The 27,164-nt window shown below is 45.5% G+C and overlaps 1 protein-coding gene across 3 annotated transcripts in view; it reads right to left on the bottom strand.

Annotated features, from left to right (window-relative positions):
* ptchd1 (patched domain containing 1) overlaps positions 1 to 27,164 on the bottom strand; it is a 78,637-nt gene that overhangs the window by 36,015 nt on the left and 15,458 nt on the right. For all 3 annotated transcript variants that reach the window (XM_086006107.1, XM_086006108.1, XM_086006109.1), the window contains exon 2: positions 17,608 to 18,268. In XM_086006107.1, the coding sequence (XP_085862233.1) occupies positions 17,608 to 18,268 (661 nt within the window). The remainder of the gene's footprint in view (positions 1 to 17,607; positions 18,269 to 27,164) is intronic.

The raw sequence follows: 27,164 nt of genomic DNA, 5'->3' as shown, positions 1-27,164 counted from the left end.
CAGATACAGATCACAACCCGGACAGATAGAAGTCACAAACCGGACAGATAGAGATCACAAACCCCGACAGATAGAGATCAAAAACCCCGACAGATAGAGATCAAAAACCCCGACAGATAGAGATCACCAACCCCTACAGATAGAGATCACAAACCGCGACAGATAGAGATCACAAACCCCCAGAGATAGAGATCACAAACCCCTACAGATAGAGATCACAAACCCCCACAGATAGAGATCACAAACCCCTACAGATAGAGATCACAAACCCCTACAGATAGAGATCACAAACCGGACAGATAGAGATCACAAACCCCTACAGATAGAGAACACAAACCCCTACAGATAGAGATCACAAACCCTTACAGATAGAGAACACAAACCAGACAGCTAGAGATCACAAACCCCTACAGACAGAGATCACAAACCGGACAGATAGAGATCACAAACCCCTACAGATAGAGATCACAAACCCCGACAGGTAGAGATCACAAACCCCTACAGATAGAGATTACAAACCCCGACAGATAGAGATAACAATCCGGACAGATAGAGATCACAAACCTCGACAGATAGAGATGAGAAACCAGACAGATAGAGATCACAAACCCCTACAGATAGAGATCACAAACCGGACAGATAGAGATCACAAACCCCTACAGATAGAGATCACAAACCGGACAGATAGAGATCACAAACCCCTACAGATAGAGATCAGAAACCGGACAGATACAGATCACAAGCCGGACAGATAGAGGTCACAAACCGGACAGATAGAGATCACAAACCCCTACAGATAGAGATCACAAACCCCTACAGATAGAGATCACAAACCCCTACAGATAGGGATCACAAACCAGACAGATAGAGGTCACAAACCGGACAGACAGAGATCACAAACCCCTACAGATAAAGATGACAAACCGGACAGATACAGATCACAACCCGGACAGATAGAGGTCACAAACCGGACAGATAGAGATCACAAACCCCTACAGATAGAGATCACAAACCCCTACAGATAGAGATCACAAACCCCCACAGATAGAGATCACAAACCGCTACAGATAGAGATCACAATCCATACAGATAGAGATCACAATCCGTACAGATAGAGATCACAAACCGGACAGATAGAGATCACAAACCCCTACAGATAGAGATCACAATCGGTACAGATAGAGATCACAAAACGGACAGATAGAGATCAAAAACCCCAACAGATAGAGATCACAAACCCCAACAGATAGAGATCACAAACCGTACAGATAGAGATGACAAAACGGACAGATAAAGCTCACAAACCCCAACAGATAGAGATCACAAACCCCTACAGATAGAGATCACAAACCGGAGAGATAGAGATCACAAGCCCCTACAGATAGAGATCACAAACCTCTACAGATAGAGATCACAAACCGGACAGATACAGATCACAAACCCTGACAGATAGAGATCACAAACCCCTACAGATAGAGATCACAAACCGTACAGATATAGATCACAAACCCCTACAGATAGAGATCACAAACCCCTACAGATAGAGATCACAAACCGGAGAGATAGAGGTCACAAACCCCTACAGATAGAGATCGGAAACCCCGACAGATAGAGATCACAATCCCCTACAGACAGATATCACAAACTGGACAGATAGAGATCACAAACCCCTAAAGATAGAGATCACAAACCGGACAGACAGAGATCACAAACCGGACAGAAAGAGATCACAAACCGGACAGATAGAGATCACAAACCCCTAAAGATAGAGATCACAAACCGGACAGATAGAGATCACAAACCCCTACAGATAGAGATCACAAACCCCTACAGATAGAGTTCACAAACCCCTACAGACAGAGACCACAAACCCCTACAGATAGAGATCACAAACCCCTAAAGATAGAGATCACAAACCGGACAGATAGAGATCACAAACCCCAACAGAGAGAGATCACAAACCCCTACAGAGAGAGATCACAAACCGGACAGATAGAGATCACAAACCGGAGAGATAGAGATCACAAACCCCTACAGAAAGAGAACACAAACCGTACAGATAGAGATCACAAACCGGAGAGATAGAGATCACAAACCGGACAGATAGACATCACAAACCCCTACAGATAGAGATCACGAACCCCAACAGATAGAGATCACAAACCCCTACAGATAGAGATCACAAACCCCTACAGATAGAGATCACAAACACCTACAGATAGAGATCACAAACCCCTACAGATAGAGATCACAAACCCCTACAGATAGAGATCACAAACCCCTACAGATAGAGATCGCAAACCCCTACAGATAGAGATCACAAACACCTACAGATAGAGATCGCAAACCCCTACAGATAGAGATCACAAACCCCTACAGATAGAGATCACAAACCGGACAGACAGAGATCACAAACCCCTACAGATAGAGATCACAAACCCCGACAGATAGAGATCACAAACCGGACAGATAGAGATCACAAACCCTACAGATAGAGATCACAAACCCCGACAGATAAAGATCACAAACCCCTACAGATAGAGATCACAAACCCCGACAGATAGAGGTCACAAACCCCCACAGATAGAGATCGCAAACCCCTACAGATAGAGATCACAAACCCCTACAGATAGAGATCACAATCCCCTACAGATAGAGATCACAAACCCCTACAGATAGAGATCACAAACCGGACAGATAGAGATCACAAACCCCTCCAGATAGAGAACACAAACCCCTACAGATAGAGATCACAAACCCTTACAGATAGAGATCAAAACCATACAGATAGAGATCGCAAACCCCTACAGATAGAGATCACAAACCCCTACAGATAGAGATCACAAACCGGACAGACAGAGATCACAAACCCCTACAGATAGAGATCACAAACCCCGACAGATAGAGATCACAAACCGGACAGATAGAGATCACAAACCCTACAGATAGAGATCACAAACCCCGACAGATAAAGATCACAAACCCCTACAGATAGAGATCACAAACCCCGACAGATAGAGGTCACAAACCCCCACAGATAGAGATCGCAAACCCCTACAGATAGAGATCACAAACCCCTACAGATAGAGATCACAATCCCCTACAGATAGAGATCACAAACCCCTACAGATAGAGATCACAAACCGGACAGATAGAGATCACAAACCCCTCCAGATAGAGAACACAAACCCCTACAGATAGAGATCACAAACCCTTACAGATAGAGATCAAAACCATACAGATAGAGATCGCAAACCCCAACAGATAGAGATCACAAACCGGACAGATAGAGATCACAAACCGCTACAGATAGAGATCAAAACCACTACACATAGAGATCACAAACCGGACAGATAGAGATCACAAACACCTACAGATAGAGATCATAAACCTCTACAGAGTGAGATCACAAACCCCTATAGATAGAGATCACAAACACCTACAGATAGAGATCACAAACCCCAACAGATAGAGATCACAAACCTCTACAGATAGAGATCACAAACCAGACAGATACAGATCACAAACCCCAACAGATAGAGATCACAAACCCCTACAGATAGAGATCACAAACCTCTACAGATAGAGATCACAAACCAGACAGATACAGATCACAAACCCCAACAGATAGAGATCACAAGCCGGGCAGATAGAGATCACAAACCTGACAGATAGAGATCACAAACCCCTACAGATAGAGATCACAAAACCCGACAGATAGAGATCACAAACCCCAACAGATAGAGATCACAAACCCTACAGATAGAGATCACAAACCGGACAGATAGAGATCACAAACCCCTACAGATAGAGATCACAAATCCCTACAGATAGAGATCACAAACCCTACAGATAGAGATCACAAACCCCAACAGATAGAGATCACAAACCCCAACAGATAGAGATCACAAACCCCAACAGATAGAGATCACAAACCCCTACAGATAGAGATCACAAACCGGACAGATAGAGATCACAAACCCCTACAGATAGAGATCACAAATCCCTACAGATAGAGATCACAAACCGGACAGATAGAGATCACAAACCCCTACAGATACAGATCACAAACCCCTACAGATAGAGATCACAAACCCCGACAGATAGAGATCACAAACCCCTACAGATAGAGATCACGAACCCCTACAGATACAGATCACAAACCCCTACAGATAGGGATCACAAACACCTACAAGATACAGATCACAAACCGGACAGATAGAGATCACAAACCTCGACAGATATAGATCACAAACCTCTACAGATAGAGATCACAAACCGGACAGATAGAGATCACAAACCCCTACAGATAGAGATCACCAACCCCGACAGGTAGAGATCACAAACTCCGACAGATAGAGATCACAAACCGGACAGATAGAGATCACAAACTTCGACAGAAAGAGATCACAAACCTCTACAGATAGAGATCACAAACCAGACAGATAGAGATCACAAACCCCTACAGATAGAGATCACAAACCTCGACAGATAGAGATCACAAACTCCTACAGATAGAGATCACATGCCCCTACAGATATAGATCACAAACCCTGACAGATAGAGATCACAAACCCTACAGATAGAGATCACAAACCGGACAGATAGAGATCACAAACCCCTACAGAAAGAGATCACAAACCGGACAGATAGAGATCACAAACCCCTACAGATAGAGATCACAAACACCTACAGATAGAGATCACAATCCCCTACAGATAGAGATCACAAACCCCAACAGATAGAGATCACAAACCCCTACAGATAGAGATCACAAACCCCTACAGATAGAGATCACAAACCCCTACAGATAGAGATCACAAACCCCAACAGATAGAGAACACAAACCCCTACAGATAGAGATCACAAACCCCAACAGATAGAGATCACAAACCCCTACAGATAGAGATCACAAACCCCTACAGATAGAGATCGCAAACCCCAACAGATAGAGATCACAATCCCCTACAGATAGAGATCGCAAACCCCAACAGATAGAGATCACAAACCCCTACAGATAGAGATCACAAACCGGACAGATAGAGATCACAAACCCCTACAGATAGAGATCACAAACACCTACAGATAGAGATCACAATCCCCTACAGATAGAGATCACAAACCCCAACAGATAGAGATCACAAACCCCTACAGATAGAGATCACAAACCCCAACAGATAGAGAACACAAACCCCTACAGATAGAGATCACAAACCCCAACAGATAGAGATCACAAACCCCTACAGATAGAGATCACAAACCCCTACAGATAGAGATCGCAAACCCCAACAGATAGAGATCACAAACCCGAACATACAGAGAACAGAAACCAAACAGAGGTCACAAACCCCTACAGACAGAGATCACAAACCACTACACATAGAGATCACAAACCGGGCAGATAGAGGTCACAAACCCCTACAGACAGAGATCACAAACACCTGCAGATAGAGATCACAAACCTCTACAGAGAGCGATCACAAACCCCTATAGATAGAGATCACAAACCCCTACAGACAGGCACCACAACCCGGCAGATAGAGATCACAAACACCTACAGATAGAGATCACAAACCGGACAGATAGAGATCACAAACCCTACAGATAGAGATCACAAACCCCTACAGATAGAGATCACAAACCGGACAGATAGAGATCACAAACCCCTACAGATAGAGATCACAAACCCTTACAGATAGAGATCACAAACCAGACAGATAGAGATCACAAACCACTACAGATAGAGATCACAAACCGGACAGATAGAGATCACAAACCCCTACAGATACAGATCACAAACTCCGACAGATATAGATCACAAACCTCTACAGATAGAGATCACAAACCAGACAGATAGAGATCACAAACCCCAACAGATAGAGATCACAAACCGGACAGATAGAGATCACAAACCCTACAGATAGAGATCACAAACCCCTACAGATAGAGATCACAAACCCTTACAGATAGAGATCACAAACCAGACAGATAGAGATCACAAACCCCTACAGATAGAGATCACAAACCGGACAGATAGAGATCACAAACCCCTACAGATAGAGATCACAAACGCCGATAGGTAGAGATCACATACTCCGACAGATATAGATCACAAACCTCTACAGATAGAGATCACAAACCTGACAGATAGAGATAACAAAATCCTACAGATAGAGATCACATACCCCTACAGATAGAGATCACAAACCCTTACAGATAGAGATCACAAACCCCAACAGATAGAGATCGCAAACCCTACAGATAGAGATCACAAACCGGACAGATAGAGATCACAAACCCCTACAGATAGAGATCACAAATCCCTACAGATAGGGATCACAAACCCTACAGATAGAGATCACAAACCCCAACAGATAGAGATCACAAACCCCAACAGATAGAGATCACAAACCCCTACAGATAGAGATCACAGACCCCTACAGATAGAGATCACAAACCCCTACAGAGATCACAAACCCTACAGATAGAGATCACAAACCCCTACAGATAGAGATCACAAACCCCTACAGATAGAGATCACAAACACCTACAGATAGAGATCACAGACCCCTACAGATAGAGATCACAAACCCCTACAGATAGAGATCACAAACCCTGCAGATAGAGATCACAAACCCCTACAGATAGAGATCACAAACCGGAGAGATAGAGATCACAAACCCCTACAGATAGAGATCACAAACCCTACAGATAGAGATCACAAACCCCTACAGAGAGAGATCACAAACCGGAGAGATAGAGATCACAAACCCCAACAGATAGTGATCACAAACCCCAACAGATAGAGATCACAAACCGGACAGATAGAGATCACAAACCCCAACAGATAGAGATCACAAACCGGACAGATAGAGATCACGAGCCCCAACAGATAGAGATCACAAACCCCTACAGATAGAGATCACAAACCCTAAAGATAGAGATCACAAACCCCTACAGATAGAGATCACAAACCCTACAGATAGAGATCACAAACCGGACAGATAGAGATCACAAACCCCTATAGATAGAGATCACAAACCCCTACAGATAGAGATCACAAACTCTGACAGATAGAGATCACAAACCCCTACAAGATAGAGATCACAAACCCCTACAGGTAGAGATCACAAACCCTGACGGATAGAGGTCACAAACCCCAACAGATAGAGATCACAAACCAGACCGATAGAGATCACAAACCCCTACAGATAGAGATCACAAACCCCTACAGATAGAGATCACAAACCCCTACAGATAGAGATCACAAACCCTTATAGATAGAGATCACAAACCAGACAGATAGAGATCACAAACCCCTACAGATAGAGATCACAAACCGGACAGATAGAGATCACAAACCCCTACAGATAGAGATCACAAACCGTACAGTTAGAGATCACAAACCCCTACAGATAGAGATCACAAACCCCGACAGGTAGAGATCCCAAATCCCTACAGATAGAGATCACAAACCCCTACAGATAGAGATCACATACCCCTACAGATAGAGATCACAAACCCCTACAGATAGAGATCACAAACCCTACAGATAGAGATCACAAACCCCAACAGATAGAGATCACAAACCCCTACAGATAGAGATCACAAACCCCTACAGATAGAGATCACAAACCCCAACAGATAGAGATCACAAACCCTACAGATAGAGATCACAAACCCCTACAGATAGAGATCACAAATCCCTACAGATAGAGATCACAAACCCTACAGATAGAGATCACAAACCCCAACAGATAGAGATCACAAAGCCCAACAGATAGAGGTCACAAACCCCAACAGATAGAGATCACAAACCCCTACAGATAGAGATCACAAACCCGAACAGACAGAGAACAGAAACCCCTACAGATAGAGATCACAAACCGGAGAGATAGAGATCACAAACCCCTACAGATAGAGATCACAAACCCTACAGATAGAGATCACAAACCCCTACAGATAGAGATCACAAACCGGAGAGATAGAGATCACAAACCCCCACAGATAGAGATCACAAACCCTACAGATAGAGCTCACAAACCCCTACAGATAGAGATCACAAACCCCCACAGATAGAGATCACAAACCCTACAGATAGAGATCACAAACCCCAACAGATAGAGATCACAAACCCCAACAGATAGAGATCACAAACCGTACAGATAGAGATCACAAACCGGACAGATAGAGATCACAAACCCCAACAGATAGAGATCACAAACCGGACAGATAGAGATCACGAGCCCCTACAGATAGAGATCACAAACCCCTACAGATAGAGATCACAAACCGGAGAGATAGAGATCACAAACCCCAACAGATAGAGATCACAAACCGTACAGATAGAGATCACAAACCGGACAGATAGAGATCATGAACCCCTACAGATAGAGATCACAAACCGGACAGATAGAGATCACAAACCGGAGAGATAGAGATCACGAACCCCTACAGATAGAGATCACAAACCCCTACAGATAGCGATCACAAACCCCTACAGATAGAGATCACAAACCACAACAGATAGAGATCACAAACCCCTACAGATAGAGATCACAAACCCCTACAGATAAAGATCACAAACCGGACAGGTAGAGATCACAAACCCCAACAGATAGAGATCACAAACTGGACCGGTAGAGATCACAAACCCCTACAGATAGAGATCACAAACCCCTACAGATAGAGATCACAATCCCCTACAAGATAGAGATCACAAAGCCCTACAGATAGAGATCACAAACCGGACAGACAGAGATCACAAACCCCAACAGATAGAGATCACAAACCAGACAGATAGAGATCACAAACCCCTACAGATAGAGATCACAAACCAGACAGATAGAGATCACAAACCGGAGAGATAGAGATCACAAACCCCTTCAGATAGAGATCACAAACCCTACAGATAGAGATCACAAACCCCCACAGATAGAGATCACAAACCGCTACAGATAGAGATCACAAACCGGAGAGATAGAGATCACAAACCCCTTCAGATAGAGATCACAAACCCTACAGATAGAAATCACAAACCCTACAGATAGAGATCACAAACTCCGACAGATAGAGATCACAAACCGGACAGATAGAGATCACAAACCCTACAGATAGAGATCACAAACCCCTACAGATAGAGATCATAAACCCCTACAGTTAGAGATCATAAACCGGACAGATAGAGATCACAAACCCCAACAGATAGAGATCACAAACCGGACAGATAGAGATCACAAACCCCTACAGATAGAGATCACAAACCCCAACAGATAGAGATCACAAACCCCAACAGATAGAGATCACAAAATTCAGTGAGAGAAATTGGCATTGTCCAAGAGAGAAATTCCCATTGTTTATGAGAGAAATTCCCATTGTTAGTGAGAGAAATTCCCATTGTTAGTGAGAGAAATTCCCATTGTTAGTGAGAGAAATTCCCATTGTTAGTGAGAGAAATTCCCATTGTCCAAGAGAGAAATTCCCATTGTTTATGAGAGAAATTCCCATTGTCCAAGAGAGAAATTCCCATTGTTTATGAGAGAAATTCCCATTGTTAGTGAGAGAAATTCCCATTGTTTATGAGAGAAATTCCCATTGTTAGTGAGAGAAATTCCCATTGTCCAAGAGAGAAATTCCCATTGTTTATGAGAGAAATTCCCATTGTTTATGAGAGAAATTCCCATTGTTTATGAGAGAAATTCCCATTGTTAGTGAGAGAGCTGCTTATTCCCACTCCTCTGGCCAGAGGTCAAAGTGAGAAGTTGGGTTGACGGACGATCGGAATTACTGCACCGCAATGCAGAGCCTCGCTCTATGTGCACAGGAGCCAGAGATAAGGCAATGCGCAATAGCCCTCATTCGCCAATCCCCACTTACTGCCTCTGAGAGCCTTGGCAGATCCTTGGAAAGTTACCAAGTACCAGCTATTGGCAAATGGAGTCTACTCAGGGCAACTGTGGAAAACCCCACAGATTCATTTAACCATCGCACTATCCATTCCATACCACTAGATGTTTTTAACACACTTTCCTAAGCTCATTAAGGAGAGCCAACATGGATATGTAAAAGGCAGATCGTGTTTGACTAATCTAATTGAATTTTTTGACTTATGCGGGACCTTATCGAAAGACTTTCAGAAGGCTTTCGATAAGGTCCCGCATAAGAGATTAGCGTGCAAAGCTAAAGCACATGGGATTGGGGGTAAGGTACTGACTTGGATAGAGAACTGGTTGGCAGGCAGGAAGCAAAGAGTTGGAATAAATGGGTCTTTTTCCGAGTGGGAGGCAGTGACTAGTGGGGGTACCGCAGGAATCGGTGCTAGGACCCCAGCTATTCACAATATATATAAATGATCTAGACGAGGGAACTAGATGTAATATCTCCAAATTTGCAGATGACACAAAGCTGGGTGGGCGTGTGTGCTGTGAGGAGGATGCAGAGAAACTCCAGTATGATTTGGACAGGTTGGGTGATTGGGCAGATGCATGGCAAATGCAGTATAATGTGGATAAATGCGAGGTTATCCACTTTGTGGCAAAAACAGAAAGACAGATTATTATCTGAACAGCAATAGATTGAGAAAAGGGAAAGTGCAACGAGACTTGGATGTCTTTGTGCACCGGTCGCTGAAGGTAAGCATGCAGGTGCAGCAGGCGGTTAAGAAGGCAAATGGTATGTTGGCCTTCATAGCAAGAGGATTCGAATACAGGAGCAAGGATTTCTTGCTGCAGTTTTACAGGGCCTTGGTGAGACCACACCTTGAGTATTGTGCGCAGTTTTGGTCGCCTTATCTGAGGAAGGATGTTCTTGCCATGGAGGGAGTGCAGCGAAGATTCACCAGACTGATACCTGGGATGGCAGGAATGACGTATGAGGAGAGATTGGATTGATTGGGCTTATATTCGCTACAGTTTAGAAGAATGAGAGGGGATCTCATTGAAACTTATAAAATTCTAACAGGACTAGACAGACTAGATACAGGAAGGATGTTCCCGATGGCGGGGGAGTCCAGAACCAGGGGTCACAGTCTAAAGATAAGGGGTAAGCCATTTAGGACAGAGATGAGGAGGAATTTCTTCACCCAGAGAGTGGTGAACCTGTGGAATTCTCTGCCACAGAGGGCGGTGGAGGCCAATTCATTAAATATATTCAAGAAGGAGTTGGATATATTTCTTAAGGCTAAAGGGATCAAGGGATATGGGGAGAAAGCAGGGACAGGGTACTGAATTTGGATGATCAGCCATGATCTCATTAAATGGTGGAACAGGCTTGAGGGGCCGAATGGCGTACTCCTGCTCCTATCTTCTATGTTTCTATGATTAAGTAACAGAGAGGATTGATGAAGGGAATGCCATGGATGTTGTCTACATGGATTTTGGGAAGGCGTTTGACAAAGTACCACATAGAAAGCTGGTTAACAAAATTGAGGCTCATGGAATAGGTGGGTCAGTGGCAGCTTGGATAAGGAATTGGCTTAAGGATAGAAAACAGCCAGTTTTGGTAAATGGCTGTTTTTCAGACTGGAAGATGGTAAACAGTGGTGTTCCCCAAGGGTCAGTGCTGGGGCCACTGATTTTTTTGTAAATGTAAATGACCTGGATATTGGAATACAGAGTAGAATTTCTAAATTTGCAGAAGACACTAAACTTGGGGGTGTGGCAAACAGTGATGATACCAATCGACTGCAGCAGGACATAGACAGGTTAGCAGAATGGGCAGACAAGTGGCAGATGGAATTTAATACAGAGAAGTGTGAGGTGATGCATTTTGGCAGAAGGAACAGGGAGAGACTATATACACTTAATGGCACAGTTTTAAAGAGTGTGCAGGGACAGAGGGACCTGGGAGTTAATGTGCATAGGTCCCTGAAGGTGGCAGGACATATTGAGAGAGTGGTTAGCAAAGCATATGGGATCTTGGGCTTCATAAATAGAGGTATTGAGTACAAAAGTAGAGAAGTTATGCTGAACCTTTATAAAGCACTGGTTAGACCACAACTGGAGTATTGCGTCCAGTTCTGGTCACCACACTTTAGGAAGGATGTGAAGGCCCTTGAGAGGGTGCAGAGGAGATTTACCAGAATGGTTCCGGGGATGGGGGATCTTAGCTACACGGACAGGTTGGAGAAGCTGGATTTGTTTCCATTAGAGCAAAGGAGGTTGAGGGGAGATTTGATAGAGGTGTACAAGATTATGACGGGTTTGGATAGGCTAGACGGGGAAAGGCTGTTCCCACTAGCTGATGGTACAAGGACTAGGGGACACAGATTTAAGGTTTTGGGCAAGCGATACAGGGGGGATGTGAGGAAAAACTTTTTTACACAGCGAGTGGTGAGGATCTGGAACTCGCTGCCGACGGAAGTGGTGGAAGCGGAGACACTCAATGTTTTCAAGGGGAGACTGGATAGGCACTGGAGGGAAATAAACTTGCAGGGCTACGGGGATAGAGCGGGGGAATGGGACTGACTGGATTGCTCTACAGAGAGCCGGCACGGACTCGATGGGCCGAATGGCCTCCTTCTGTGTCGTTATGACTCTATGACTTTGAAATATCCTCTGATAAATTCGCCATCACAGAAAGCAGAAACAACTAGAGGAACAAAGAGACATAAATTGTTTTACATTTTCCTTGTGATGAACACCTAAGGAGTGGAACTATTATCCAGTGACAGAATGCAAATTCAACAACGGCTGGTTTCCACTTTCCTCACTGCTTTCCTCCCTCAGCCTCTGCACCGAACGACTTCTCATCCTCGGTGATTTCAACCTCCATCTCAATTCATCATGCTCTCTCTCCTCTGAGTTCACCAGCCTCCTATCCTCCCTTAATCTCTCCCTCCATGTGAACTCCCCAACCCATATTCACGGCCACCCCATCGACCTTGCTATCTCTCGTGTCCTCGCTACTCCCACCGTGTCAATCGAAGATAAGGCCATCTCTGACCACTTCCTTCTATCGCTCTCCACCCACATCCCCCTTCCCCCACCCAACCCTACTTCTTTCTGTGTCTGCCCCTGGAAAAAACTTCCCACTCTCTTACAGCTGCACTTACAAAATCAAAACTGTCCAGCCTCTGTCACTCCATTCACTACGACATTTCTGCAGCTACCGATCTGCTCAACCACACCCTCACCACCACTGTTGATGCCCTAGCACCTATTAAAACTATTACTCTCTCTCACCCTGGTTGTTCCCCCTTGGTACGGCCCTCATCTTCGCTCTCTCAAGTCCAAGGGACGCAGACTTGAACGGATATGGCAGACAACTGGTTTAGCCATTCACCGCCAGATCTGGCTGGACCGTATAAAGTGTTATAGAAACATAGAACATAGGAGCAGGAGTAGGCCATTCGGCCCCTCGAGCCTGCTCCGCCATTCAATGAGATCATGGCTGATCATCCAAATTCAGTGCCCTGTCCCTGCCTTCTCTCCATATCCCTTGATCCCTTTAGCCTTAAGAAATATATCGAACTCCTTCTTGAATATATTTAATGAATTGGCCTCAACTGCCTTCTGTGGTAGAGAATTCCACAGGTTCACCACGCTCTGGGTGAAGAAATTCCTCCTCATCTCTGTCCTAAATGGCTTACCCCTTATCCTTAGACTATGACCCCTGGTTCTGGACTCCCCCACCATCGGGAACATCCTTCCTGCATCTAGTATTGGGTCCTAATCATGTCTGCCAAAACTGCTCACTATTCCAGGATCATTCTGGAATGCAAAGATAACCCAGGCTACTATCTTCTACTGTTAACCGTCTTCTTAAACCCCTCTCCCAGTCTCCTCCACCCTCACCTCCAACAACAAGTGCGAGGAGCTCATGGACTTCTTTGTCTCTAAGATTGAGACCATCTGTTCAGCTGCCTCTGCCACTTCCCTTCCTTCCCCTAGCCCACCGGGCCAAACTTACTCGAAGGTTCCCCCCTGCCCCAGCCCTGAACTCACATCTTTCTCCTGTTTCTCTACGATCTCCACACTCATCTTGTCCATGAGACCCACTTCCTGCTCCTTTACCCTATTCCCACCAAACTACTGACCACCCAACTTCCTTTTCTGGCTCCCATGTTAGCTGACCTTGTTAACGGTTCTCTCTCCTCAGATACTGGCCCCTCTCCCTCAAATCTGCCATCATCACCGCTCTCCTCAAAAAACCAACCCTTGACCCCCTCCGTCCTTGCAAACTACGACCCCATCTCCAACCTCCCTTTCCTCTCAAGTCCTTGAACATGTTGTCACCTCCCAAATCCGTGCCCATCTTTCCCAGAACTCCATGTCTGAATCCCACCAATCCGGTTTCCGCCCTTGCCACAGTACTGAAACGGCTCTCATCAAAGTCACAAATGACATCCTTTGTGACTGTGACAAAGGTAAACTATCCCTCCTCGTCCTTCTTGACTTGTCTGCAGCCTTTGACACGGTTGACCACTCCATCCTTCTCCACCGTCGTCCAGCTGGGTGGGACTGCACTCGCCTGGTTCCATTCTTATCTATCTAATCCTAGCCAGAGGATCACCTGCAACGGTTTCTCTTCCTGCTCCCGCATCGTTACCTCTGGTGTCCCCCAAGGATCTATCCTTGGCCCCTCCTATTTCTCATCTACTTGTTGCTCTTTGGCGACATCATCCGAAAACACAGCGTCAGTTTCCACAAGTACGCTGACGAAACCCAGCTCTACCTCACCACCACTTCGCTCGACCCCTCCACGGTCTCTAAATTGAAACACTGCTTGTCCGACATCCAGTTCTGGATGAGCAGAAATTTTCTCCAATTAAATATTGGGAAGACCGAAGCCTTTGTCTTTGTGGCCCGCCACAAACTCCGTTCCTTAGCCACTGACTCCATCCCTCTCCCTAACATCTGTCTGAGGCTGAACCACACTGTTCGCAACCTTGGTGTTATACTTGACCATGAAATAAGCTTCTGACCACATAACCGCAGCATAACTGAGACCGTCTATTTCCACCTCTGTAACATTGCCCATCTCTGCCCTTGCCTCAGCTCATCCGCTGCTGAAACCCTCATCCATGCCTTTGTTACCTCTAGTCTTGACTATTCCAACGCGCTCCTGGCTGGCCTCTCACATTCTACCCTACGTAAACTTGCGGTCATCCAAAACTCTGCTGCCCGTGTCCTAACTCGCACCAAGTCCCGTTCACCCATCACCCCTGTGCTCGCTGACCTACATTGGCTCCCAGTCCAGCAATGCCTCGATTTCAAAATTCTCATCCTTGTTTTCAAATCCCTCCATGGCCTCGCCCCTCCCTATCTCTGTAACCTCCTCCAACCCCACAACACCCCCACCCCCCTGAGATATCTGCGCTCTTCAAATTCTGCCCTCTTGAGCATCCCTGATTTTAATCGCTCCACCATTGGTGGCCGTGCCTTCTGTTACCTGGACCCGAAGCTCTGGAATTCCCTGCCTAAACCTCTCCGCCTCTCTACCTTTCTTTCCTGCTTTAAGACGCTCCTTAAAACCTACCTCTCTGACAAAGCTTTTGGTCACCTGCCCTAATTTCTTATGTGGCTCGGTGTCAATTTTTTGTCTTATGAAGTGAAGTGCCTTGGGACGTTTTACTACTTTAAAGCCGCTATATAAATACACGTTGTTGTTGTTTAACTTTGGAGATCTAATGGGATCAAGCGCTGCTTCAGGTCAATCTTTACTCTGACAAATACGGATAAATGTTAATAGGAACATAGGAACATGAGGAGGCCATTCAGCCCCTCGAGCCTGTTCCGCCATTCAATTAGATCATGCCTGATCTGCATCTTAACTCCAGCTACCCGCCTTGGTTCTGTAACCCTTAATACCCTTGCCTAACAAAAGTCTATCAATCTCAGTTTTGAATTTTTCAATTGACCCCCAGCCTCAACAGCTTTTTGGGGGAGAGGGTTCCAGATTTCCACTCCCTTTGTGTGAAGAAGTGCTTCCTGACGTCACTCCTGAACGGCCTGGATCTAATTTTAAGGTTATGCCCCCTTGTTCTGGACTCCCCCCACCAGGGGTAATAGTTTCTGTCTATCCAGCTAAGGAAGGATATTCTTGCCTTAGAGGGAGTGCAACGTAGGTTCACCAGACTGATTCCAGGGATGAGGGGATTGTTCTGTGAGGAGAGATTGCGTAGACTGGACCTATATTCTCTAGAGTTTAGAAGAATGACATGTGATCTCATTGAAACATATAAAATTCTTATGGGGCTTGACAGGGTAGATGGAGGGAGGATGTTTCCGCTGGCGGGGGAGTCTAGAACCAGGGGTCACAGTCTCGGAATAAGGGGTCGGCCATTTAGGACTGAGATGAGGAGAAATTTCTTCACTCAGAGGGTGGTGAATCTTTGGAATTCTCTATCCCAGAGAGCAGTGGGTGCTCAGTCGTTGAGTATATTCAAGACTGAACTAGATAGATTATTGCATACTAAGGGAATCAAGGGATATGGGAATAGTGCGGGAAGGTGGAGTTGAGGTCGAAGGTCAGCCATATGGCCTACTCCTGCTCCTATTTCTTACGTTTTTTATGTTGCCCTATCAAATGCTTTCATCATCTTAAACACCTCAATTAGATCACCCCTTAATCTCCTATGCTCAAGGGAATACAAGCCTAGAGGTTAAGGACTTCACAGTCGGGACTTTTGTGTCGGGGCTTTTGACTGTGCTTGTACTGCCAGAATGACCTGTCCCTGTTACAGTATGCTCATTAGTTCAAAATCATTTTTTGCTCAATATAACAAACAAAATAAAAGCACAGGAGGCATTTAGTACTCGAAAAAAAATTAAAATGAACAGATAATTCAAATTATGTACATAGAAATACAGGGAAGTTACAACACAGAAACAAGCCAGTCCATGTTAGTGTTTCCCCTCCATACGAGCAAACAGTCCTGACCACATTTACCCGCCCTGTTCCCATATCCCTTCAATCTCTTGTCCTTCATCCACCGATCCAATCTCATCTTGAATGTTGACAGTTTCTGCTTCAACCACTAACCCTGGAAATGAATCCCACAGCCTCGACTCTGTGTGTGAAGAGGTTTCTCCTGCCCAATGTTCGAAATCTCGTACATTTACTCTTGTATCTATGGCCCCTCGTTCTAGACCCCTCAACCACTGGATACAGTCTGCTTCTATCTCCCCTGCCCAGTCCTTTCCTAATATTAAACACTTGTATCACATCACCCTGTAATCTGCATTGTTCTAACAAAACGCTGATCTTTCACACCTTTCTTCGTATTTGTATCTCCAAATCCCTGGCAGCATCCCAGTGAGTCTGGGCTGTACTCTCTCTAAAGTCGCAAAATCCTTCCTATAGTGCAGAGTCCAGAGTCACTTTGAATTAAGAGCAGACTGCAATAAATTACCATTCTCTTACTTGAGAAAGTAATGGCTGCTAAAATTAAGTAAAAAAATTAAGATTAATTTCATATAATTTCTGCAGAAATCTTTGTTGAGAATAGGTTGATAAGAATTGTATGTGGGTTTTTAAACTGTGAAATATGTGCATCTCAGATATAAACAAGTGTGTGACGATACAGCAGTTTGTATCCCATTCCATAATGTAGTGATACCAATGTGACAGTTCAAACATGGATGGCAATTACAGTTGTATAATTACCTAAAATAATGAAGGGAATTCCCAGGAAGGTGGAGTTGTACTTCCCTCCCATCAAATTGATGATCCCTGCTGATGTGAGGGTGGCCAGAGCCATTGTCACTAAGCCCAGGAGGCCAAGCCAGGGTTTGCTGCGAACACAGTCTTGCATGGAACAGCACAGCATGGCCAGTATCCAAACCAGCAGCAGGCTCGTCACCAGGTACCACTCCGAAACTTGGCTGCTCTTCTGGAAATCCTCCTTCAGCGATGAAGATGTAAACGGATAGAGCTTCAGCTCTTGGTTGGATTTCTGGAAATTTTCAATGGTCTCACAGAAAGTCGACTCCCATTTCTCCGCCACCAAATCATTGAGGGAGTTGCGGGTTTGCAGGTAGTAGGTGATCTGCATCGCCCGAGCAGATTTCACCTGATCTTTGTTCTGCAGAGTAACACCTCCGAGCTGGTGCCCAATAAACACTTCCTGGCCATCTTTAAGGTAGGTATTTGGGTAATTGATGACAATCCCTGTGCGGTTCAGGGTCCATGCAGCCCTCAGCTCCTCCAGCACATGCACAATATCATCTAGGGCGCACATCTTATTATCCTTCAGAATACACATGTGGGCAAATGAGTAGTTGAAGCCCAACATTGGCACCTGAATCCGCGTGACTGACGAGTGCAACTGGAAAGAAGTAAGAAGAGATTGTGGGGTAAATTAACCGCAAAGTATTGGGTTGTATTAACAGAACCACTTAGTATAAATCAAAGGAGAACATTTTGGTCGCTGGTCAGGCCACATATGGAGTGCTGTGCCTAGTTCTGGTCCCCCCACATGGTGCGTGATATAGTGGCCTTGGAAAAGGTCATGAGGAGAGCTACGAGAGTGATTCCTAGCTTAAAGGACCTCAGCTACCTAGATCTCAGGATCTCAGTTATTAACTTTAAAACAGTGTAGACTTAGAGGCGACCTGCTAGAGGTCTATAAAATAATTAGGGTTTGGTAGATTATTCCAGTTTAACAGATTTGGGAAGACAAGGGGTCATGAGTTTAAACTAGGTAAGAGTAGGAATAGACAAGATGTCATTTCCCAGAGAGTAGTGAGCCTTTGGAACGTGCTGCCTGGTGTGGGGGGGCTGACTCTCTGAACACCTTCAAGAGGGAGCTGGATCGGTTCCTGACTGGGGCAGTGATCGCCTCAGATAGAAGGTCAGTGTCTTTACAGATAACATTTGTTGTGTGTGATCTCCTGGCCTGGTCTCAATCACCTGAGGGGGCCGGAGAGGAATTTTCCCTTATTTTCCACAGGATTTTTTCTGTTTTTTTGCCTCTCCCGGGAGAATACGTGGATCCGAGAGGGTGGGGTGGAGGGAGGAGGAGTTTAGTCACAATGCTCCGTGGGTGTGGGGCAGGCTTGATGAGCCAGCTGGTTTGTTTCCTGCCAGTCAGTTTTGTATTCTCAATAACTCGGCATTCTTAACTTGAGCACAGTCCATGAGCGACATGTCCCCAGGACACTCATCAACATGCTGCTCTTCATAGGATGAATCACAACATTCCACTGCCGATGGATTCCACTGTGTGTTTACATATACAAATTTGTTAAAGCTAAGGCAGAGAAGAAAATATCAGGGACCATAGCAAAGTGACCTCCCTACAGCAGCGTGGAGTGAGTGGAGAACTCAGCTAGAGCTGCACGCATTCAGGGTTGAAAATGATTTTCTTGCAACATTTGCATAAACTTTATGGGGGTTACTGGGGCCCTGCTTTAATCCCCACCCAAATAAAATGAATTAACCCACCTATGTAATGTCTGTGTACAAATTGAACTAGCATCTAACAGCACCAAACGGCCAAATTATACCGGAGTTAACACCTAATGGCCTGCATATACTGGAGATAGCACCTAACGGTCTGCATATACTGGAATTAGCGCCTAACGGCCTGCATATACTGGAGTTAGCACCTAACGGCCTGCATATACTGGAGTTAGCACCTAACGGCCTGCATATACTGGAGTTAACACCTAACGGCCTGCATATACTGGAATTAGCACCTAACGGCCTGCATATAGTGGAATTAGCACCTAACGGTCTGCATATACTGGAGTTAGCACCTAACGGCCTGCATATAGTGGAATTAGCACCTAACGGTCTGCATATACTGGAGTTAGCACCTAACGGCCTGCATATACTGGAGATAGCACCTAACGGTCTGCATATACTGGAGTTAGCACCTAACGGCCTGCATATAGTGGAATTAGCACCTAACGGTCTGCATATACTGGAATTAGCACCTAACGGCCTGCATATACTGGAGTTAGCACCTAACGGCCTGCATATACTGGAGATAGCACCTAACGGCCTGCATATAGTGGAATTAGCACCTAACGGCCTGCATATACTGGAGATAGCACCTAACGGTCTGCATATACTGGAGTTAGCACCTAATGGCCTGCATATACTGGAGATAGCACCTAACGGTCTGCATATACTGGAGTTAGCACCTAACGGTCTGCATATAGTGGAATTAGCACCTAACGGCCTGCATATACTGGAGATAGCACCTAACGGCCTGCATATACTGGAATTAGCACCTAACGGTCTGCATATACTGGAGTTAGCACCTAACGGTCTGCATATACTGGAGTTAGCACCTAACGGTCTGCATATACTGGAATTAGCACCTAACGGCCTGCATATAGTGGAATTAGCACCTAATGGTCTGCATATACTGGAGTTAGCACCTAACGGCCTGCATATACTGGAGTTAGCACCTAACGGCCTGCATATACTGGAATTAGCACCTAACGGTCTGCATATACTGGAGTTAGCACCTAACGGTCTGCATATACTGGAGTTAGCACCTAACGGTCTGCATATACTGGAGTTAGCACCTAACGGCCTGCATATACTGGAGTTAGCACCTAACGGTCTGCATATACTGGAGTTAGCACCTAACGGCCTGCATATAGTGGAATTAGCACCTAACGGTCTGCATATACTGGAGTTAGCACCTAACGGTCTGCATATACTGGAGTTAGCACCTAACGGCCTGCATATACTGGAGTTAGCACCTAACGGCCTGCATATACTGGAGTTAGCACCTAACGGTCTGCATATACTGGAGTTAGCACCTAACGGTCTGCATATACTGGAATTAGCACCTAACGGTCTGCATATACTGGAGATAGCACCTAACGGCCTGCATATACTGGAATTAGCACCTAACGGTCTGCATATACTGGAATTAGCACCTAACGGTCTGCATATACTGGAGTTAGCACCTAACGGCCTGCATATACTGGAGTTAGCACCTAACGGCCTGCATATACTGGAGTTAGCACCTAACGGCCTGCATATAGTGGAATTAGCACCTAACGGTCTGCATATACTGGAGTTAGCACCTAACGGCCTGCATATACTGGAGTTAGCACCTAACGGCCTGCATATACTGGAGTTAGCACCTAACGGCCTGCATATAGTGGAATTAGCACCTAACGGCCTGCATATACTGGAATTAGCACCTAACGGTCTGCATATACTGGAGTTAACAGCTAACGGCCTGCATATACTGGAGTTAGCACCTAACGCTCTGTATATACTGGAGTTAACACCAAACGGCCTGCATATACTGGAGATAGCATCTAATGGCCTGCATATACTGGAGTTAACACCTAATGGCCTGCATATACTGGAGTTAACATCTAACGGCCTGAATATACTGGAGTTAGCACCTAACGGCCTGCATATACTGGAGTTAACACCTAACGGCCTGAATATACTGGAGTTATCTTTCTTGGGTCCAAAGTGGATGACCTCACACTTGCCCACATTGAACTCCATTTGCCATAGTTTTGCCCACTCACTTAATCTGTCTATGTCCCTTTGCAACTTGCTGCTCCTGTCTACACTACCTCCTGTCCCTCCTAACTTAGTGTCATCTGCAAACTTGGAAGTACTCTCTCTATTCCTTCATCCAAGTCATTAACAAATATGATCTTTGGGGAACATGACTTGTCATATCTGCCAGAGTACCTGCCCTTTATCCCCACTCTCTGTCTCCTGCCTCCCAACCAATTTCTAATCCAAGTCGAAAAGCTACCTCCGCTTTCCTGGGGTGGAAACCATCAGAGATTTATCTACCCTAAGTCCCATTATTTTCTCCATTACCATTATTTTACTGATATTGAATTCAATAAGTCCTTCCCCTTGATTTATTTTTAGTTTCCCTTCCATCACTGGTATTTCATCCTCTTCCTCTATTGGATACAAAGTACTTAGTTACTGGATGACCACTTCCTTTATAACATCAAAAAGTTGCATTTATATAGCACCTTTAACATAATAAAAACATCCCAAGGCGCTTCACAGAAGCGTTACCAGACAAGGTTCAGCTGTGGTTCAGTTGGTAGCACTCGCACCTCTGAGTCAGAAGGTTCAAGCCCCAGCCCAGAGACTTGAGCACAAAGTTTAGACTGACATTCTAGTGCAGTACTGACAGAATGCAGCAATGTCCGAGGTGTCATATTGAGGTAGGGTTTAAACTGCCCTCTCGGATGGATGTAAAAAAATCCTATGGCATTATTTTGAAGACGAGCAGGGGTGTCCTGGCCAATATTTATCGTTCAACCAATATCACTAAAAACAGATTATCTGGTCATTATCACATTGCTGTTTGTGGGATCTTGCTGTGCACAAATTGGCTGACACGATACCTACATTACAACAGTGACTGCACTTCAAAAAATAACATAGTAAAAACATCCCAGGAGCCTGATCAGACAAAATGTGACACCGAGCCATGTAAAGAGATATTAGGACAGGTGACCACAAACTTGGTTAAAGAGGTAGAAGCAACTTAAAGGAGAGAGAGGCAGAGAGGTTTAGGAAGGGAATTCCAGAGCTTAGGGCCTAAGCAGCTGAACGTACGGCCACCAATGGTGGGGCAATAAAAATCAGGTATGCACAAGAGGCCAGAATTGGAGAAGCGCAGAGATCTCGGAGGATTGTAGGGCTGGAGGAGGTTACAGAGATAGGGAGGGGCGAGGTCATGGAGTGATTTGAAAACAATAATGAGAATTTTAAAATCGAGGCGTTGCCAGAGCTTGAGCCAATGTAGGTCAGCGAGCACAGGGGTGATGGGTGAACAGGACTTGTTGCGAGTTAGGATACGGGCAGCAGAGTTTTGGATGAGCTCACATTTACAGAGGGTGCAAGGTGGGAGGCCGTCCTGGAGAGCATTGGAATAGTCGAGTCTGGAGGAAACAGAGGCATGGATGAGAGATTCAGCAGCAAATGAGCTGAGGCAGGGCCGGAGACGGACGATGTTATGGATGTGGAAGTAGGCGGTCTTGGTGATAGAGTGGATATGGGGTCGGAAGCTCAGCTCAGGGTCAAATAGGAGGCCAAGGTTGCGAACGGTCTGGTTCAGCCTCGAACAGTGGCCATAGAGGGGGATGGAGTCAGTGGCTACGGAACGGAGTTTGTGGCGGGGACCGAAGACAATGCCTTTGGTCGTCCCAATATATACTTGGAGGAAATTTCTGATCATCCAGTACTAGATGTCAGAAAAGCAGCGTGACAAATCAGAGGCAGTGGAGTATTTAGTACAAAGAAGAACAATACATACCCCTAAAGAGCAAAAGTTCCAATTGTACAGTCAACCAACCATGGTGAATATGTGAGGTAAGACACAGTATAAAGTTTCACTGCCACAGTACTGAAACGGCCCTTACCAAAGTCACAAATGACATCCTATGTGACTGTGACCATGGTAAACTATCCCTCCTTGTCCTTCTCGACCTGTCTGCAGCCTCTATCACTGTTGACCACACGGTCCTCTAACGCCTCTCCTCCAGTGTCCAGTGAGTGGGGACTGCCCTCGTCTGCTTCCACTCATAGCTATCCAGTGATAGCCAGAGTGTCTCCTGCAATGGCTTCTCCTCCCAGAGGGTGTCGTCAGCATACATGTGGAATCTGAAGTCAGATGATGTCACCAAGTGGCAGCACGTAGATGAGAAATAGGAGAGGACCAAGGATGGATCCTTGGGGGACTCCAGAGGTAACGGTGTGGGAGTGGGAGGAGAAGCCATTGCGGGAGATACTCTGGCTATCACTGGATAGCTATGAGTGGATGCAGACGAGGGCAGTCCCCACTCACTGGACACTGGAGGAGAGGCGTTAGAGGAGGACAGTGTGGTCAACAGTGACAAAGGCTGCAGACAGGTCGAGAAGGATGAGGAGGGACAGTTCACCATGGTCACAGTCACATAGGATGCCATTTGTGACTTTGGTAAGGGCCGTTTCAGTACTGTGGCAGTGAAACTTTATACTGCGTCTTACCTCACATATTCACCATGGTTGGTTGACTGTACAATTGGAACTTTTGCTCTTTTGGGGTATGTATTGTTCTTCTTTGTAATAAATACTTCTTTGAATACCGCCCACTATTTTCTTTAAGTTTACATGTTAACAGCTCAGCCCTGTTTAACATGTTCAGCTTCCATCTCATTTTTTTGAAGTCAGCCTTACTTAAGTTTAAAACCTTGGTTTGCATTAACTAGAGTTAGCTGGGGATTGGGTAGGAAAGTGGAGTTGAGGTCGAAGAACAGCTATGATCTCATTGAATGGCGGAGCAGGCTCAAGGGGTCATGTGGCCTACTCCTGCTCCTAGTTCTTAGGTTCTAAATGGCCTGCTAATAAGGTTAGCCCTCAGTGGATTGCATATAACTAGAGCTAGCAGTGAATGCACTTGATGCTAATCTTATATATTTACCCATAGTGCAATGGTCCCAATTCAATCAGAACTTGCTCATTTTATTTTGAACTAAGTTTCTAGTTTTACTGAGATAAGTTAATTAAGAATGGGATTTATTTTCCCAATCAGTGATCTGCAAAAGTACCCAAGCCTTTTTGTTATTTAAGTCTTTTCACAAAGGGAATGTCAATCAATTCAGTCACTCATGCAACATCAAACACACACAGACACCATACAATGAACCATGCAGGCGTCTCTCAGGTATTGAAGCTACACTGTCCCACAGACGGGCCAAAAGAAAAAAAATCAACATGAGCTGGTAAAGCCTGTGAGCTTAGGAAGCGTTTTCTTTCGAGTGCCAGTCATCCTAAAGATATTAAAGTTTCCTTCGGCTAATGTCAGGAGTGTCGGTGATGTCATCACCAGACTGGCCTCTACTCTTCAGCTTCAGGTAGGGGGCGCCAGCTCTGGTTGGACACATTGCTGGAGGTTCCATCACATGACCTCCAACCTCCATCATGGTGGTTTGGCAACCCGAGCTTCAGGGCCTAGCCTATGACCAGCCGGTGCCTAGGAGCAAAGTACACGTGTTCGGTGAAAACATATAACACATGTTCCTGAAAATGGGCCCTTACTACACAAGCATGGATATCCTCCTAGGCAACGGCACTAAAAGGGCATTCTTGTACCTAGCACAGAGAGACACGGCACTTTTCGAGGAAGTCCAACTTGACAGTTAAATTATAAAACTTTCATTTATTTATCTTTAACAAAAAAATGTTCCCAGAAGAAAGGAAGCAATGGAAGCTGAGTCAGTGGAAGAGTTTGGACTGATGATCAAAAGTTTTGTCAGAGGGAGTTTTGGAGAAGGTTTTTAAAGGCAAAGAGTGAGGTAGAGGCAGGAGGACCTAGAAATTCTAAATAGTAGGACCAAGGCAGCTGAATGATGGAGCAGACAGGAGGGAGGGAGCCACAGGGAGAGAACCGGAGAGCACAAAAAGGAGGCACATTAGGCTAGAGTGAGGTGAGGCCATGAAGGGAGTTGTAGTCAAGGACGAGAATTTTAAATGTGATATGTTGGGGGACAGGGAGCCAGTATAGGTCAGTGAGGGTGGGATGATGTAAGCGGGATTTAGTGCCAGTCAGGATGTGGGCAGCAAAATTTGGGATTATTTGGAATTTATGGAGTGTGGAAATCACAAGGAAGGGTTAAAAAGCGAGACTAAAGGTGGCGATCACATAGATGTTTTGGCCATATGGACTGAGGTGGGCAACATTGCAACGGTGGAGGTTAACAGTCTCAGTGCTCGGTAGGATGGGATAGGAGCTCTGAGGTTCATCTCAGGGTCAAAAAGGGCACAGAGGGCTCAGACAGTCTGGTTCAACCTGAGAAAGCAGCCAGGAAGGGAGAGGGGGGTCAGTGGCAAGGGAGCAGAGTTTATGGATGGGGCAAAAAGGCTGGAAACATACACAGAACATAAGAACACCAACTAGTCTAAGTAGTAAACAACAAAATAACCTAAAGGTAAAAAGAGATGGTATGAGGATGGTGAGGGGCGGGGAATAGGTGAAGGTGAGAGGGGGTGGTATAAGGGTGGTACCTGGCTAGATTGAGCATAATATTTGCATGGTATCTGAGAAAAGAATGAAAGCATTCTCCCAAGTGTTGTCGCCTCTCAAATTCGTGCCCATCTTTCCCACAACTCTATGTTTGAATCACTCCAATCAGTTTTCCACCCCTGCCACAGAACTGAAACGGACCTTATCAAAGTCATAAATGACATCCTATGTGACTGTGACCTCCTCATCCTTCTCGACCTGTCTGCAGCTTTTGACACGATTGACCACTCCATCCTCCTCCATCGCCTGGCTTCCGTTGTCCAGCTGGGTGGGACTGCCCTCGCTTGGTTCCATTCTTATCTATCCACTCATAGCCAGAGAATCTCCTGCAATGGCTTCTCTTCCCGCTCTCACACCATTACCTCTGGAGTCCCCCAAGGATCTATCCTTGGCCCCCTCCTATTTCTCATCTATATGCTGCCCCTCGACGACATCATCTAAAAACACAACATCAGGTTCCACATGTATGCTGATGTCACCCAGCTCTACATCACCACTACCTCTCTGGGCCCCTCCACTGTCTCTGATTTGTCACACTGCTTATCCGACAGCCAGCATAGGATGATCAGAAATTTTCTCCAATTAAATATTGGGAAGATCAAAACCATATCATGTCATATTTGTCCCTGAGCTGAGCTTCTGACCCCATATCCTCTCCATCACCCGTCTCCGCCCCTGCCTCAGCTCATCTGCTGCTGAAACCCTCATCCATGCCTTTGTTGCCTCCAGACTCGACTATTCCAACGCACTCCTGGCCGGCCTCCCATCTTGCACCCTCCGTAAACTTGAGCTCATCCAAAACTCGGCTGCCCGTGTCCCAACCTGCACTAAGTCCGATTCACCCATCGCCCCAGTGCTCGCTGACCTACACTGGCTCCCAGTCCGACAATGTCTCAGTTTTAAAATTCTCATCCTTGTTTTCAAATCCCTCCATGGCCTCAGCCCTCCCTATCTCTGTAACCTTCACCAGCCCTATAAACCTCCAAGATCTCTGCGCTCCTCCAATTCTGGCCTCTTGTGCATCCCTGATTTTCATCGCTCCACCATTGGCGGCCATGACTTCAGCTGCCTACACACTAAACTTTGGAATTCCCTCCCTAAACCTCTCCACTTCTCTCTCTTCATTTGATTTACTTCTTTGGTCACCTGTCCTAATATCTCCTTATGTGGCTCAGTGTCAAATTTTGTTTGATAATTGCTT

Source organism: Somniosus microcephalus, chromosome 14 (assembly GCF_052327205.1).
Source record: "Somniosus microcephalus isolate GS21.2 chromosome 14, FLI_Smic_1.0, whole genome shotgun sequence".
Classification (NCBI taxonomy): Eukaryota; Metazoa; Chordata; class Chondrichthyes; order Squaliformes; family Somniosidae; genus Somniosus; species Somniosus microcephalus.
This window is presented reverse-complemented; position numbering and strand designations above follow the sequence as displayed.